The 17432-nt window shown below is 32.1% G+C and overlaps 1 protein-coding gene across 5 annotated transcripts in view; it reads left to right on the top strand.

The window, feature by feature from the left end:
• The window catches only part of LOC143080313 (hydrocephalus-inducing protein homolog), an 81042-nt gene extending 64021 nt beyond the window's left edge, over positions 1 to 17021 (top strand). For all 5 annotated transcript variants that reach the window (XM_076256094.1, XM_076256093.1, XM_076256096.1 and 2 more), the window contains 15 exons: positions 2264 to 2405; positions 2963 to 3128; positions 4075 to 4222; positions 4537 to 4744; positions 6291 to 6512; positions 6839 to 7207; positions 7606 to 7872; positions 8658 to 8827; positions 12378 to 12513; positions 12937 to 13242; positions 13875 to 14038; positions 14377 to 14518; positions 14802 to 15029; positions 15425 to 15652; positions 16141 to 17021. In XM_076256094.1, the coding sequence (XP_076112209.1) occupies positions 2264 to 2405; positions 2963 to 3128; positions 4075 to 4222; positions 4537 to 4744; positions 6291 to 6512; positions 6839 to 7207; positions 7606 to 7872; positions 8658 to 8827; positions 12378 to 12513; positions 12937 to 13242; positions 13875 to 14038; positions 14377 to 14518; positions 14802 to 15029; positions 15425 to 15652; positions 16141 to 16629 (3385 nt within the window). In that variant the 3' untranslated portion in view covers positions 16630 to 17021. The remainder of the gene's footprint in view (positions 1 to 2263; positions 2406 to 2962; positions 3129 to 4074; positions 4223 to 4536; positions 4745 to 6290; positions 6513 to 6838; positions 7208 to 7605; positions 7873 to 8657; positions 8828 to 12377; positions 12514 to 12936; positions 13243 to 13874; positions 14039 to 14376; positions 14519 to 14801; positions 15030 to 15424; positions 15653 to 16140) is intronic.
• The last annotated feature ends 411 nt before the right edge of the window (positions 17022 to 17432 follow it).

Below are 17432 nucleotides of genomic sequence, written 5' to 3'. Positions count from 1 at the left end.
GTCTTCATTGGATATGCTGGAAGACAAAATATTAAATGATTATAAGGGATGAAAGTCTGCACAGAATATAATAAATAATCTTTATACTTACATGAAAGGAATAATACCATTTTTACACGACCGCAAAAATTTTAATTTTTTGGTCGTATATTGCTATCACGTTGGTGTCGTCCTCGTCGTCGTCGTCGTCGTCGTCGTCGTCCGAATACTTTTAGTTTTGGCACTCTAACTTTAGTAAAAGTGAATAGAAATCAATGAAATTTTAACACAAGGTTTATGACAACAAAAGGAAGGTTGGGATTGATTTTGGGAGTTTTGGTCCCAATATTTTAGGAATTAAGGGCCAAAAAGGGCCCAAATAAGCATTTTCTTGGTTTTCGCACCATAACTTTAGTTTAAGTGAATAGAAATCTATGAAATTTTGACACAAGGTTTATGACCACAAAAGGAAGGTTGTGATTGATTTTGGGAGTTTTGGTTCCAACAGTTTAGGAATTAAGGGCCAAAAAAGGGCCCAAATAAGCATTATTCTTGGTTTTCGCACAATAACTTTAGTATAAGTAAATAGAAATCAATGAAATTTAAACACAAGGTTTATGACCACAAAAGGAAGGTTGGGATTGATTTTGGGAGTTGAGGTCACAACAGTTTAGGAATTAGGGGCCAAAAAGGGGCCCAAATAAGCATTATTTTTCGTTTTCGCACCATAACTTTAGTATAAGTAAATAGAAATCTATGAAATTTAAACACAAGGTTTATGACCATAATAGGAAGGTTGGGTTTGATTTTGGGAGTTTTGGTCCCAACAGTTTAGGAATAAGGGGCCCAAAGGGTCCAAAATTGAACTTTGTTTGATTTCATCAAAAATTGAATAATTGGGGTTCTTTGATATGCCGAATCTAACTATGTATGTAGATTCTTAATTTTTGGTCCCGTTTTCAAATTGGTCTACATTAAGGTCCAAAGGGTCCAAAATTAAACTTAGTTTGATTTTAACAAAAATTGAATCCTTGGGGTTCTTTGATATGCTGAATCTAAAAATGTACTTAGATTTTTAATTATTGGCCCAGTTTTCAAGTTGGTCCATATGGGGGTCCAAAATTAACTTTGTTTGATTTCATCAAAAATTGAATAAATGGGGTTCTTTGATATGCCAAATCCAACTGTGTATCTAGATTCTTAATTTTTGGTCCAGTTTTCAAATTGGTCTACATTAAGGTCCAAAGGGTCCAAAATTAAACTAAGTTTGATTTTAACAAAAATTAAATTCTTGGGCTTCTTTGATATGCTTTATCTAAACATGTACTTTGATTTTTGATTATGGGCCCAGTTTTCAAGTTGGTCCAAATCAGGATTCAATATTATCATATCAAGTATTGTGCAATAGCAAGAAATTTTCAATTGCACAGTATTGCACAATAGCAAGAAATATCTAATTGCACAATATTGTGCAATAGCAATTAATTTTCAATTGGAGTTATCTTTCTTTGTATAGAATAGTAGTTGAATCAACTTTAATCATTGTTTTATACAATATACAATGTATTTTCATTTTTACTACCAACTGATAAATTAAAACAATCTTTACCATTCAGTGATAACAAGCTCTTTTTATTACATTTTAATATTGTATGATGTATTTAAATGAGCAGTTATTGTTGCAAACTTCATTAGAAATTTGAATTGAGATCAGTTTTAAATATTTGATTCACTAATAAAATTGGTCCACATTGAGGCCTACAAAGTTTAAAATTAAACATTACTTGATTTCATCAAAAAATTAATTTTTAGAATTCTATAATATCCTGAATATAATCATGTATCTATATTTTGGATATTGAACCATAATAGTTTAATATCCAATTTAAAAATTTTAAATTCTAATTTTCATTTCTTAAACCAAATTCATAATGTGACATAAACCTATGTTGTGTCAACTATTTAATCACAATCCACATTTATAGCTGTATCAAACTTAAAAGTTGTGTCCATACTTGTCCCATCTGTTCAGGGTTCTACATCTGCGGTCGTATAATGCTGCGCCCTGCAAAGCAACTGGTTGTTAATGTTTCTGACAGATGCTCCTTAATTGATAATCATCAGGGGCTTTAAATGACAAAATCGTAAAGTAATGAGATTCATCAACTACATCTTATAATAGAATGTTATACATTTATTGTGAAAATATAGATTTATATGATATATCAGCATTATTCATAATTTAGTTTTATGTAAATCCACTAATTGATTGTTTTATTTATAGAACATTTGGCGTAGTTAACCCTACAAACAAGGGTTACAGTTTTGAATGGATCTGTGAAGATAGAAATGATGACACAACAAAGGTATCGCCATTCAAATGTGTCACTATGGAAGGTCTCATCAAAAGTGGAAAGAGATTCCCCGTAAGTTTTATAAAACATTTAAATAGATGAAAGAATGAACACTATTTCCCTTGCATATTTATTTCTAGTAACAATAACATTCAGCAGTTGTTCAGGGAATTATGGCATATTTTACAAAATGAGCAAAAACTATACATATATATGAAATTTTATTAATACAGACTCTACAAAATAAACTGCTTAAAAAAGAGCAGGTTTATGAACTAGAAATGGCCGGCCAATAAAATTTACTAGATATTTTTAGTTTATAACAATAATAAGTGTAATGTGTAATTATGCAGATAACTTGGGATTCATTATGATTCATGAGGTACTATATTTTGTAGTATTGATAGATTTTTCAAATAATTAAAGTGTTAAACAAAATGCACATTTCATCAAGGCTTACCCAGTATATGCAGAATTTTTCATTACCACAAAATTATGTTTCCCAAAAAAAAATGCAGTTTTTGCTCAATCAATGAAAATAAATACAGAAGAAAATATTTAATTCACAGTATTTTCAGCTACCCTGATATTTTTTTAATGATCTTTAACCTGATTCATGTCTTCTGCAGGTTACATTTGAGTTTACATCTATGGAACTGGACACAGTTGAGTCATTCTGGAGATTTGTTATTCCTGACCAGAATATTTCTGTACCATTTTTGTTGGTCGGTAAAGCTAGAGAACCAGATATTGCCATGGACAGGTCTCACATGAACTTCAAGGCATTGCTGATAGGTATGATTAAGTTACTATATATTCGTTTCCATTGGCAATAAGAAATTTTAATTTTTGGGAGACTGTTAAATAATAAAATTTAGGCATTGTATAAAACAGACTTAAAAATGCTGAAAAAAACAAAAATATATCATAAAGTAAGTACAAAGAAATGAATCTTATTTGATGTTGTTGAAAATTTGAATAAACTTGAAATATTCATAGGCAGTGAGATTAGAACCATAATTTCCTATTCTGTAAATTCAGAAATCATTGCATTAATTATAATGGCCCAAGAACACAGTTATTTTGTAGTGCATTTCTTTTAGACAATAAATTCAAATTCAAAAAATAGCACCTGCTCTTTCTCAAAAAGATTTTTACAGTGTAGTGTACTACTAGTGGGACAAATAATATCAAAATTATAGAAACTTCTACCAGCTCTAACTCAAAGAATTGGCAATTCTGTGTTAAGGGGGTGTAAAATTCAGTTTGACAGATTCATACATAATAAAATTTGACCTTTTTTAATTGGACCAAATCACTACTTTAAAACATAAAGATTCAGCAGCCAAATTTTGTTTAACATGTAATTTCACCCCCCTACTTAATATTTCAGACATTAGATATCAAGAAATAAATTGGGAAAGTGTATCAAATAAAAAATGCAAGTTATACACTGTTCACGCTCGGTACTATATTTCTAGACAACGAAAACCAAAGGACAATAACTGTGTCCTTGGACCTAATGCTTGTTACAAAAACTTGGAATGAGTTTTACAAATGCTGCATCAAAGAAATAAAAGTCAAAATTGACAATGCATTTTTTTATTTATTCAAAAAAAATATCCTGTCACAATTTTTGCAATTGAAAATCCTCATAAAAATTTCAGAATTTAGTGTTCTAATGCTTCAAAGATTCCTGAAAACTTTTCATAAAATATTATACCAATATGTTATTTTGTAGGACATGCAGCAACAGAAAGTGTTTACATCATCAACAACGAAGAAGAGGCTTTCTCTTATGTTATGGAACAAGATTCCTGTCACTCAGCTGGTTTCTCCGCCCACATTCTGGTGGAACCAATGACTGGAATTATTCCACCAAAATCAAGGTATCATTAGTGTTACATGATAATTTTACCTCATTTTTTACACCAACAAAAAATATTGTAATGGGAGATAACTCTTGTCATATTCGTCAGTAAAAAAAAAATATAAGACTAACATTCCTTAAATTTCAAAATCATGCTATAGTTTTTAACATTTTATTATTCACAAACTAAACAAACGGGGAACACACAAATTTTAAAATAATGCTATGTCACTATCCATTGATCATTGATATTGATTAAAATTGAAAGTCAATCAAAAATTTTATCTATTTTTCACAAATTTCTAAAAAGACATGTATTTTTACTAATTTCAGGGCACCAATACAGTTGCATTTTGCCCCAAATTCTGACAAGGAAGTAAATTTCAACATTATATGCAAAGTTAAGAGGAAGGTTACACCAGTTACTCTGAATGTAAAGGCTGAAGGGTATTCTATGAATTCTTCGTTACTGTGTGAGGATTCACAAGGAAGAGTAGAAGAACTTATATGCAATGGCATGAATATAATCCGTTTTGGAGAGGTAAGCATTACTAGAAATCATAATCTAATACAGATATACAACAATTCTGACTAAACTACAATTCAACCTTAATTTTCCACCATTAACCTATTGCATTAGAAATACTATTACTTTTGATCTATGGGATCTTAAATATGCACATAAGACAGAAAAAAATAATTTTAAAAGGTATTATCCCCGGCTTAGTATATTCCTATGATTTTGATTGGTTAAAGCACGTCGTTACAAAACCTACGCCCCTGAGTGTTGCTAACCCATATCCCCCGACGTTGCTACCCATTACATTAGGGAAATTCATGCGAGTTTCCTTAGTTCCATGGTTGTTCCTTATGAAATATCAAATTCTGTAGATTATCCATGATGTCTGTATAATTAGATACTTAATCCACTAACAATTTTATCTTATTATGTCGATTATTTCCACTCATTTTAGTAAATGCATCACTATTCTGCCACATTGTCAATGAATGGGACTACTGACCTAGCTATGCAAATGACCCACATTGACGTCACATCGTCTATGATGTAACTCTCACAACTTTGAGCGCCAAATTCGACCCATTTCACTTTCTCTGTCTTTAGATTAAAAACGTCATATATTTGTCTACCTGTAGGGTTCTACCTACACTCCATTAAAAATATGTCAAAATCCCAAATTTTAATAAAAAAAAATTAAAAACTGAAAAAATGTTACCTTCACGTTAAACTTCGTGGTCAAATGTTTTTTTTAAATATATATATATAAAGAATAAAGAAACGTCGAGTTCATAAGACAAAATCATAGAGAAAGGATAGAGAAAAGAGATGGTTATTTCCTAATTCCATATTATAAATTGTCCTACTTTGTACAGAATCTGGCATTTATTGCCCCTTTCTAGTCCGAAAAGAATTAACACACTAATTTTCAACTCTACACCTCTCTGAGGGCATGAAATATGTCTCATGCAAGTAATGATTTGAACTTAAACAGTGATATCGAATTATAATTTTGGCTACATTTGTCCATTCTGTTAACTTCTAGTAGTCTGTTGTATTTATGTATTATTGTCATTTTGTTTATTTTCTTTGGTTACATCTTCTGACATCAGACTCCGACTTCTCTTGAACTGAATTTTAATGTGCATATTGTTATGATTTACTTTTCTACATTGGCTAGAGGTATAGGGGAGGGTTGAGATCTTATAAACATGTTTAACCCCGCCACATTTTTGCGCCTGTCCCAAGTCAGGAGTCTCTACACTTTGGTAGTCTTGTATTATTTTTAATTTAAGTTTCTTGTGTACAATTTGGAGTTTAGTATGGCGTTCATTATCACTGAACTAGTATATATATTTGTTTAGGGGCCAGCTGAAGGACACCTTCAGGTGTGGGAATTTCTCGCTGCATTGAAGACCTGTTGGTGACCTTCTGCTGTTGTCTATTCTATGGTCGGGTTGTTGTCTCTTTGGCACATTCCCCATTTCCATTCTCAATTTTATTTTATACTTATAGAATGATAATGGAGAATATATCATTGAAACAGCTCTAAATATTCTGCTTTTTACAGGTTGAGGTAAATGAACAACAGATAAGAAACCTAACGATCATAAACTCTGGAAAGTTTAACTTTGACTATGAATGGGAGATGAACATGAGCTCTCAGAAGAAAGATATGGTTTCCATTACTCCAGGCCGTGGTGGGGTTCTCCATGGAGAGAAAGCTGTCTGCAGACTTGTCTTCTGTCCACCTAGTCGTACAACACTTAAGGACTGTGAACTTGTCCTGAAGGTATTAATTCTAAAATGAATCAAAGAAAAGAAACTGTTACAATGTAATAGAAAAGTTTACAACTTTAAAACAACATTAAGGAAAATTTAAAAAATGGATCATGCAACAAGTTATGATTTAAAGAAATAAAAGATTAAATGTAAATATAAAAGTTTTAATTGATTGATATAATGTCAGAGATTTGATATTTAAAAAAAATAAATATGCAAAACATGTTTCTACTTGTTTAAATTCAAATGAAACTGAATCATCTAAAAAAAAGTGTTTGATGAATTTCTACATAAAATTATTACATATTTCTCATATTTTTTCTGTTGTACTTTTAGATTAAGAATGGACCAACATACAGTATTGGACTCGAAGGACTGGGCGTAACTCCAGGACTACATTTCTCTTTCCAATCGTACAACTTTGGAAATTGTTTCATCTACAAGGCAGGAATGCCAGATCGTAATAAGGTGCTGAAACTGACCAATAAGGATAGAAAAGACATTAGTGTAAATTGTTTATATGTGCCAACAGATCATCTGCATCATAACTTCAAGCCTTGTGTAATTCCATCAGGGCAGTCGATAGATGTATTGTTTACCTTCTATCCAAGGGAGGCAAGAGTGTATAAAGAACAGATTGTATTTGAAATTAATGGACTATCTAGAAATAGTGTTACGATTATTGGGACTGGAACTGAAATGAAGGTTTGTGCATTTTTTGTCAGATAAACAATTACTGAATTATAATAAACATAGATGACCTAGCATGCAATACAGCATAGGAACACTCAATGAAATCTTAAATATATATCTGTTAACTTTTCTGGCCCAGGGCTGTTTTCTGCTCTTTGGTTAGGTTGTTGTCTCTTTGACATATTCCCCATTTCTAGTCTCAATTTTACTATCAGATAAAAATGTTACTTGGCATTTGTAATTATTTCCAAACAACATTAAAAAAATATAACCATGCTGAATTGGTTTTTTTATCCATCCAATTTAAGGTGGAATTTGATGATTTTAAAAATATTTACAAATCTTTTATTATTTGAGAAATAAGAAATAAGGCAATGCAGTTTATTCAATATATATTTCTTTCATTTCAGATTGAAGTTCCTGAATCAATTATAAACTTAGGATCACTGGTTGTTGGAGGCAAGCTAAAGAAACCTCCACTAGTACCAGTTGTTAATAACAGTCCAGCACCAATAACATTTAAACTGGCTCTGACACCAACCACCCTGGCCTTACAACAGACCAATGCATTGTCTATCACACCAACAGAGAATATAACACTGGAAGGCAAAGGTGGAACATGTAATGTCATAGTTAAACTCAACAATAAACACAGAATCCCACAGTTCACAGAAGAGGTAAGAAAGGTGGAACATGTAATGTCATAGTTAAACTCAACAATAAACACAGAATCCCACAGTTCACAGAAGAGGTAAGAAAGGTGGAACATGTAATGTCATAGTTAAACTCAACAATAAACACAGAATCCAACAGTTCACAGAAGAGGTAAGAAAGGTGGAACATGTAATGTCATAGTTAAACTCAACAATAAACACAGAATCCAACAGTTCACAGAAGAGGTAAGAAAGGTGGAACATGTAATGTCATAGTTAAACTCAACAATAAACACAGAATCCCACAGTTCACAGAAGAGGTAAGAAAGGTGGAACATGTAATGTCATAGTTAAACTCAACAATAAACACAGAATCCAACAGTTCACAGAAGAGGTAAGAAAGGTGGAACATGTAATATCATAGTTAAACTCAACAATAAACACAGAATCCCACAGTTCACAGAAGAGGTATGAATTGGATTGATATAAGTATTGTTACGATGTAAAATGAAACTCATTTCCATGTTTTACGAATCAAAAAATTATGTTGTTTCTTTTATTCATTTTATTATGTGTTCTATCAGTAAAGTTATATCTTCTCCATCAAGATTAAAATATAAGGATTTTATATTAGTGACATTCATGGTTTTTTTTCTCATTTTAACAAAAGATACCAACTAACAGAAAATATAATGACTCTATCAGTAATTTTCTATAATAAATTATTCCTTTTGATATAGGTTTTTGGCAATTTCCTCATTTACCTGTTTAAAATTTATTCTTAAGTTTGATATACTTGTATTTTTAAGGTTTACATGGAATGTGCTGGACATTCTCAGCCATTATTTGCTATCAAAGGATGTGTATTGGGTATGGAGATTAACTTGGATACCACTGCTATACCATTTGGAAGTGTGTTTAAAAATAGCTCCACTTCAAAAAAGATTGTGATGACAAACACTGGAGACATGAATGCTAAGTATGTATAGATTCTTCATATATAAGTTACTGTCTTATCAATATCTAGTAGAGTTTATAAATTAACAAAAATGAAAGAAAAAGAAATTATTGGAAATGCCAATTAAATCAATATTGCATGTATTTTTTAGAAAACATTTCTCATGAAAGATAAGTTGATGGAATAAATTGTTTAGGAATAAGGAACAACTGTACTAACATGACAATTTTCAAAAAATTTCTGCTGAAGACAAGTTTTAAGATGCAAATAAATCTCACAATTAGGATGATGATATGCCAATTTCTATCTCCTTTTCACTTTTCTTTGACTAAAAAATTTAAAATATCAATTAAATGTTGACATGTGGTATAACATTAATAACTTGACCTCATAAAGCTCATAATTGTGTTTCACATCAAGCAACCGCTTTGAAAAATTCTTTATTGTAAATATCACCCATGGAGAATTAATTCTGAATTTATCTTGCATTTAAGATTAAGAATAGCATGTGTATTTTTAGCTCACCTGACCTGAAAGGTCAAGTGAGCTTTTCTCATCACTTGGTGTCCCGTCGTTCGTCGTCCGTAAACTTTTACAAAAATCTTCTCCTCTGAAACTACTGTGCCAAACTTAACCAAACTTGGCCACAATCATCCTTGGGGTATCTAGTTTAAAAAATGTGTCCAGTGACTCGGCCATCCAACCAAGATGGCCGCTATGGCTAAAAATAGGACATAGGGGTAAAATGCAGTTTTTGGCTTATAACTCAAAAACCAAAGCATTTAGAGCAAATTTGACATGAGATAAAATTGTTGATCAGGTCAACATCTATCTGCCCTGAAATTTTCAGACGAATCGGACAACCTGTTGTTGGGTTGCTGCCCCTGAATTTGTAATTTTAAGTCAATTTTGCAGTTTTTAACCGGATTTTTGTGACAAAAATGTCGGTTATTGATTTGGGGATGTACGGCGGGCGGCCGGCTGGGCGGTCGGTCGGTTGGGCGGGCGGCAATCAAATGTTGTCCGTGCATTAACTCATGAACCGTTCAACCAAAGCTTTTAAAATTTTAATATACTGTTACTGACAACTAAATGAAGGTCAAGTAAATAATGGCGATTTTAACTTTTACCGTTCAGGAGTTATGGTTCTTGAAAGATTGAAAAATGGAGTTTCCAGTAGTGTCCGTGCATTTACGCATGAACTGTTGTACCAAAGCTTCCCAAATTTTAATATGTTGTTACTGATGACAAAATGGAGGTCAAGTTCATTAATGACGATTTTGACTTTTACCATTCAGGAGTTATGGTTCTTGAAAGATTGAAAAATGGTGTTTCCAGTCGTGTCCGTGCATTTTCTCATGAACCATTCAACCAAAGCTTTTCAAAATTTAATATGTTGTTACTGATGACAAAATAGAGGTCAAGTTCAATAATGACGATTTTGACTTTTACCGTTCAGGAGTTATGGTTCTTGAAAGATCGTAAAATGGCGTTTCCAGTCGTGTCCGTGCATTTACGCATGAACTGTTCTACCAAAGCTTCCCAAATTTTAATATGTTGTTACTGATGACAAAATGGAGGTCAAGTTCATTAATGACGATTTTGACTTTTACCATTCAGGAGTTATTGTTCTTGAAAGATTGAAAAATGGTGTTTCCAGTCGTGTCCGTGCATTTTCTCATGAATCATTCAACCAAAGCTTTTCAAAATTTAATATGTTGTTACTGATGACAAAATAGAGGTCAAGTTCAATAATGACGATTTTGACTTTTACCGTTCAGGAGTTATGGTTCTTGAAAGATTGAAAAATGGTGTTTCCAGTCGTGTCCGTGCATTTTCTCATGAACCATTCAACCAAAGCTTTTCAAAATTTAATATGTTGTTACTGATGACAAAATAGAGGTCAAGTTCAATAATAACGATTTTGGCTTTTACCGTTCAGGAGTTATGGTTCTTGAAAGATCGTAAAGTGGCGTTTCCAGTCGTGTCCGTGCATTTACGCATGAACTGTTCTACCAAAGCTTCCCAAATTTTAATATGTTGTTACTGATGACAAAATGGAGGTCAAGTTCATTAATGACGATTTTGACTTTTACCATTCAGGAGTTATGGTTCTTGAAAGATTGAAAAATGGTGTTTCCAGTCGTGTCCGTGCATTTTCTCATGAACCATTCAACCAAAGCTTTTCAAAATTTAATATGTTGTTACTGATGACAAAATAGAGGTCAAGTTCAATAATGACGATTTTGGCTTTTACCGTTCAGGAGTTATGGTTCTTGAAAGATCGTAAAATGGTGTTTCCAGTCGTGTCCGTGCATTTACGCATGAACTGTTCTACCAAAGCTTCCCAAATTTAATATGTTGTTACTGATGACAAAATGGAGGTCAAGTTCAATAATGACGATTTTGACTTTTACCGTTCAGGAGTTATGGTTCTTGAAAGATCATAAAATGGTGTTTCAATTCACGTTGTTGCATTTACTCACGAACCATTCAATCTAAGCTTTTCAAATTTTAATATGTTGATACTGATGACAAAATGGAGGTCAAATTTGATATTGACGATTTTAACTTTCACCAATCATCAGTAATGGTTCTTGTGATATTGCCAGGACACAAATAAATGTTAATAAATCCGGTTTGCTGTCGTTGTGACAGCCTCTTGTTGGTTATTATCTTGAATACTATTATAGATAGAGATAAACTGTAAACAGCAATAATGTTCAGCAAAATAAGACCTACAAATAAGTCAACATGACCAAAATTGTCAGTCAACCCCTTAAGGAGTTATTGCCCTTTATAGTCAATTTTAACAACTTTTTCGTCATTTTTTGTAACTTGTTTTCTGAAACTACTGGGCCAAATTTAAACTAACTTGGCCACAATCATGATTGTGGTATATAGTTTAAAAAATGTGTCCGATGACCCCACTTGCCAAACAAAATGGCCAACATGGCTAAAATTAGAACGTAGTGATAAAATGCAGTTTTTGCTTTATATCTTTGAAACTAAGACATTTAGTGCAAATCTTTCAAGATTTAAATGTCTATCAGAATAAGATCTATCCCCTCACAAATTTTCAGATGTATCCTACAACCCGTTGTTGGGTTGCTGCCCTAACGTTGGTAATTTTAAAGAAATTTTGCAGTTTTTGGTTATTATCTTAAATACTATTATAGATAGAGATAAACTGTAAACAGCAATAATGTTCAGCAAAGAAAGATCTACAAATAAGTCAAACATGACCAAAATTGTCAGAGAACCCCTTAAGGAGTTATTGTCCTTTATAGTCAATATTGAACAACTTTTCGTCATTTTTGTAACTTGTACAAAAATCTTCTTTTCTAAAACTATGGGCCAAATTTAACCAAATTTGGCCACAATCATTACTAGGGTATCTATTTTAAAAAAGTGTCTAATGACCCCGCCTACCAACCAAGATGGCCGACATCAGTAAATACAGTAACAGGTGAGCGACACAGGCTCTTGAGAGCCTCTAGTTGAACTTTGGAAATGATTATCATTCCTATATCATGTTGTTTATTTATTTCTAAAAATTATTTCTTGATAGATTTACCTGGGATATGAAGAGATTTAGGCCAGACTTCAATATCTACCCTGTAGAAGGTTACATCACACCTGGTATGGAAGTCACTTTTGAGGTGACCTTTGAACCAAAGCAAGAGAAAAAGGACATCAGATATGATGTAAGAATTTGTTTGCAAATATTGTTATTAGAATAATTTTGAACAAAACATCTTTCACCTTATTTTGAATACACAAGACTCCAATTTTGATTTACAATAATAAATGAGGTGCCCATTTGACCTGGGGTCATTTGGGAGAAAACATGTCATAGAAAATTGTAACCTAAAGATACAGGGTATTTGTTTTGTGACGTAAAATGTTCTGGGGAAAGCATCCCATTGGAAGATCATGTATTTAACTATGTGCTCATAATGATGTTTAATCATTTCACTTTTACTCTCATGGAAATCTAATTATCTTATTTTTAATGAAATTAGAAAATCTATTGATGCACTTAAAAGAGATATTTAATTATCCAATGCACAAATACTAGTTATTAAACTTGTTCTTAAAAGTGTCTATTTTTTTTTTTATCATTTCAGAATTTGCAGTGCTTCATTGAGGGTGGCATTCACAAACCAGTGACCTTGACCTTGACAGGAAGCTGTACAGCCATCAACCCCAGAGAAAGTCAGTCATTACATCCTTTCATGGTTCCAGTCAGAGAGGAAGATACCAAGACAATAACTGTGAGAAATGGCACAAACCAGTCCTGGCTTCTACGTCCCATAATAACAGGGGACCAGTGGAGTGGATCTACAACTTTCAAGGTGGATGCTCTAAAGGCAGAAAATTATGCAATCACATATAAACCAGTAAAAATGACACATGATGGCATCAAAGACACTGTGAGTACCAATAAAGATTGAAAATGACCTTGGTTATATAATATAAATACAGAAGATCTTCATTTCTCTACATCTTTCTTGTTAGAAATTGAAGCAAGTGTTTCTATACTGGTATTCTGATTTTGCAGTTTTGTTTTTCTTGAGAAAATTGCTTTTAATGTGTATTAGTTTGAGATAATCTGGAACTGCACAAGTACAACTGACTAAATGAGAAATATCATTTAAAGTACATATCATAAAAGAGGGTAGTAATGGGAGTACTTTCATGACGGTATAACAGTAAAAATTCTTGCCAAATGACTTTAACAGTAATTTTTAGTGCATGACGATAAAATGAACACTTTCTTTTAGACGAAAAAAAAATCAGCTGAATTTGACAAATCTAGCTTCTTTTTTTTCAAAATTAACGGTAACGATAATTATTTTAGACATCTGGCGAATCACGATAAGGATAATTTGATGCTAACCGTAGCCGAAAATGACTGTTTGATGCCTGACTGTAAAGGGCATTACCACCCTCATAAAATGCAAATATCAGGGGAAAACTTTTTTTTTTACAATTTTTACAACAAAAATTTGAAACCTTTATTATGTTATACATGTATTAATGTTGTTTCCTTTAATTATTACAGGGATCCATTTTCTTCCCAACACCTGATGGAAGTGGTTTGTTCTGGACCTTAACTGGTACTGCTGAAGCACCAAAACCAATCATACATAAACCAGTAGAGGTACCTTGTAAAGTCTGGTACACAGAACTACTTCCAGTCAACAACTGGCTCAAACAACCACAGAGGTAACTTATACCTATTTAAAATATACAAAAAATTCTATTTATGACCTAGATTTGACCAGTAGTAACTAGCACAATTTTACTGAAAAGATAGGAAATAATTAGTTTGTTTTATATTTCAACTACTAGCAGTAATAGAAATATCACATGGCTAGTGTAAAGAGATAAAAGAGGACAATATAATTGAGTAAATCAAATGCTATTCATTAATTACGTAATTCATGTACAAATGTTCAAATCATCTTTTAGATTTTTTTTGTAGATATCAAGTATTGAAAGTCTTCTTTACATTTAGTCTTCTTATTCAAATAAAAACATACACAAATTACCTTTATTTTCAGATTCAAGGTTACGAGAGAGGACATGAAGAAAGATGCCTCCACATCTATTGAACACATGCATTATTTAGATGTACCAGCCAGTGGATCCAAAGATTTTAAATTGGCAATGTACTTCTATAAGGAAGGGGCTACACAAATGAAGGTATGTATTGCTTCTCTGGTACTGTGTTTTAGAATATTTTCACTACATTCTATAAAAAGGGAAGGAATTAAAAAAACAACTTCTTAAAAATATTTATAGAATGAGATGTGGGTTGTATGTCAATGAGACAGTAACCCAACAACTCAAAGAACCAAAAGACATTTACAATAGAATATATGTATATGATATACTTCACATAAAATACTTTGATGTAAAATTAACCATGAAAAAATGAATGTAAAATGTACATGCATATATACAATTATATTTTTTGTATCTGTAGATCACATTTACCAACGAGAAGTCTGGAGAATACGTTGTCTATGATGTGTCCTTCAAAGCAATCAAACCAAACATCATGGGTACTATAGATCTTAGCACACCTGTCAGGAAGACATTGGAACATAAAATTACCCTGGAAAACCCACTGGATACTCCAGTTACCTTCAGTGTCACATGTCCATCAGAAATACAGATACCAAGCCAGTTTGTAGTACAGAAAGGATCTAAGGTAAATATAAAAATAAGCAGATGTGATATGCTTACCATAGAGACTACTCTCCACCAGAGACCAAGTGATGTCGACTAATTTCATGACTTTTAGATAAATATGATTTAATTTACATGTTTGGAGCTGTATTGTCCAAGTGGTTTTTTTTATAATTTTTGATAACTCAACAAATGTTTCAATCATCTTTGAGAAAAATAATTTTATCTAGAAATGTTATCTCCTGATTTTTGTGTTTTTACAATTTTTAGCGCTGTTGAAATGTAAAATCTTTGTTAGTTCCAGGCCAAGAGATAAAGTGTTATATCTGCAAGATAACTGTTGAAGCTAGCTATGTCATTACTAAACGGAAGAAAATATTGAAATAATACTAAAATATCTTACATCTTTTATTTCAGCATGTCTGCACATTCAGTTATCTCCCCTTAAAGGTTGGAGAAACTTCTGGTAAAATAGAGTTTACCAGTAATGACCTTGGAACTTACACCTATGAGGTTAATCTTAAAGCCACACCAGCTGGTCCAGAGAAAGCCTTGTATTTCCACTGCTGTCTGGGAAATAACCAGGTTTCCATGGCAAAGTTCCTTAACTTCTCAAAACAAACAAAACCAGATTACACCTGCAAGGTATGTAGAGTAGAAAGTTTATCACATGAGACCAGTTTATGTCAATCGTGGAAATTAAAAAGAAAATGAGATTACTGTTTCCTTACAATGAACTAAGGTTGATTGGAACCACTTTTTTGAAAAATAATGTTTAAATAACATTAAAATTCTGACTAAATGTTAAAGATTTTCAGACCATTTACCTTTCAATAAATCTGTGAAATCTAAATTTTCAAACAGATTATTATGGGATAAATGTGATTATTAAAGTTAATATATGTCTTGTTTATAAAAAAAAGAAAAAAGAGAGACGATTTTTAGAATTAAATTATAAGAAATGACTAAATTTTTTCTGTCTATTCGAAATAACATAAAAAAATGGTTATTCAGTGTGCACCACATTTTTTATGTTATTTCTTCATAGACAGAAAAAATATTAGTCATTCCTTAAATATTATAACATTCAAGTAACAAGTTTAAGCTTAATTCTTTCTCCTCCCTTCCTTCAGGTTGATAATCATCACAACTTCCATGTGGATAAAAATGTTGCCGCTGTTCCTGGTTCAGTGGGTGGAACTGACGTTTCAGTGGATGTGACCTTTGAACCTTCCCAGTTAGGAGAACATAAAGGAATACTAACAATCAGTTCCCCAACAAGTGGAGAATATATCTTCCCACTGTATGGAACATGTGTAGCTGCTAAACCACAAGGACCATTTATTATAAAATCTGGGCAGACGACCAATATTCCATTCAGAAATGTATTCCATGGACAAACCTCTTTCACTTATCAAGTTGATAATGAACTGTTTTACGTAACTAAACAAAGTGACACTGTTCGAGGACCAAGAGATCAAAGAATAGGAGTGGGTTTCCATGGAAATGACAGTGGATCGAAGGCTCAGGTCATGGGAAAACTAATTGTTACCTGTCTTAAGTCAGCTGGAGGCACATCTAATGCCCAGTGGGTGTTTTACCTAAAAGGTGTCACACCATAAAGTGCTAACAATATTTCAGCTGAACAATTTTCCATAAAACTGTGATATTTTTTGAAAATTTGATTTTTTATGTTTTTATACTGATTGTTACTTCTTATTTATATTGAGAGTTAATGCCAGATGTTAAATCTCTAACATTCCGTCTATTTTTACATTCTAGTTCTTACATTTATTATTAATTTTACTTAAAAATTCCGTCCTTAAAAATTGAAGTAATTGCATTTTATTTATTTATTGAATTATATCACATGCTCTTTTTCTCATTCTTGTTTTTATGTTGAGTTAATGTGATACTGACTATATTTATAACATTGAAAAGATATTTGATTTATTTATTGAAATGAAGATTTATAATATATATATTTCATGGTCAATAAATCATAGAAATATAATGACTGTTTCTTTTTTGTTGAGCCTTCGACTTTAGTCGGATAGCGAGACTTGGCAATCATATATTCCGGCGGTGGTGGCTGCCACAAATATTCACTCTGTGGTTAAAGTTTTTCCATTTTCAATTTTATTAGTTTTTCTACTAGGAAACATTACACTTAGTAATCCTACATTCCAGCGGCAGCGGCCACACATATTCACTCTGTGGTTAAAGTTTTTCCATTCTCAATTTTATTAGTTTTTCTGCCAGGAAACATTACATTCACTCTATGGTTAAAGTTTTTAAAATTTTAAGTTCTTTCTTAAACTATCCTTGATTTGTACCAAACTTGGACAGAAGCTTGTTTATGATAATAAGATAGTATCCAGAAGTAAATTTTGTAAAAAAATAATCCATTTCTGTCGAGCCTTCG

This window comes from Mytilus galloprovincialis, chromosome 6, assembly GCF_965363235.1.
Source record: "Mytilus galloprovincialis chromosome 6, xbMytGall1.hap1.1, whole genome shotgun sequence".
NCBI lineage: Eukaryota > Metazoa > Mollusca > Bivalvia > Mytilida > Mytilidae > Mytilus > Mytilus galloprovincialis.
The sequence above is the reverse complement of the archived record's forward strand: the minus strand, read 5'-3'. Positions and strand labels throughout refer to the sequence as shown.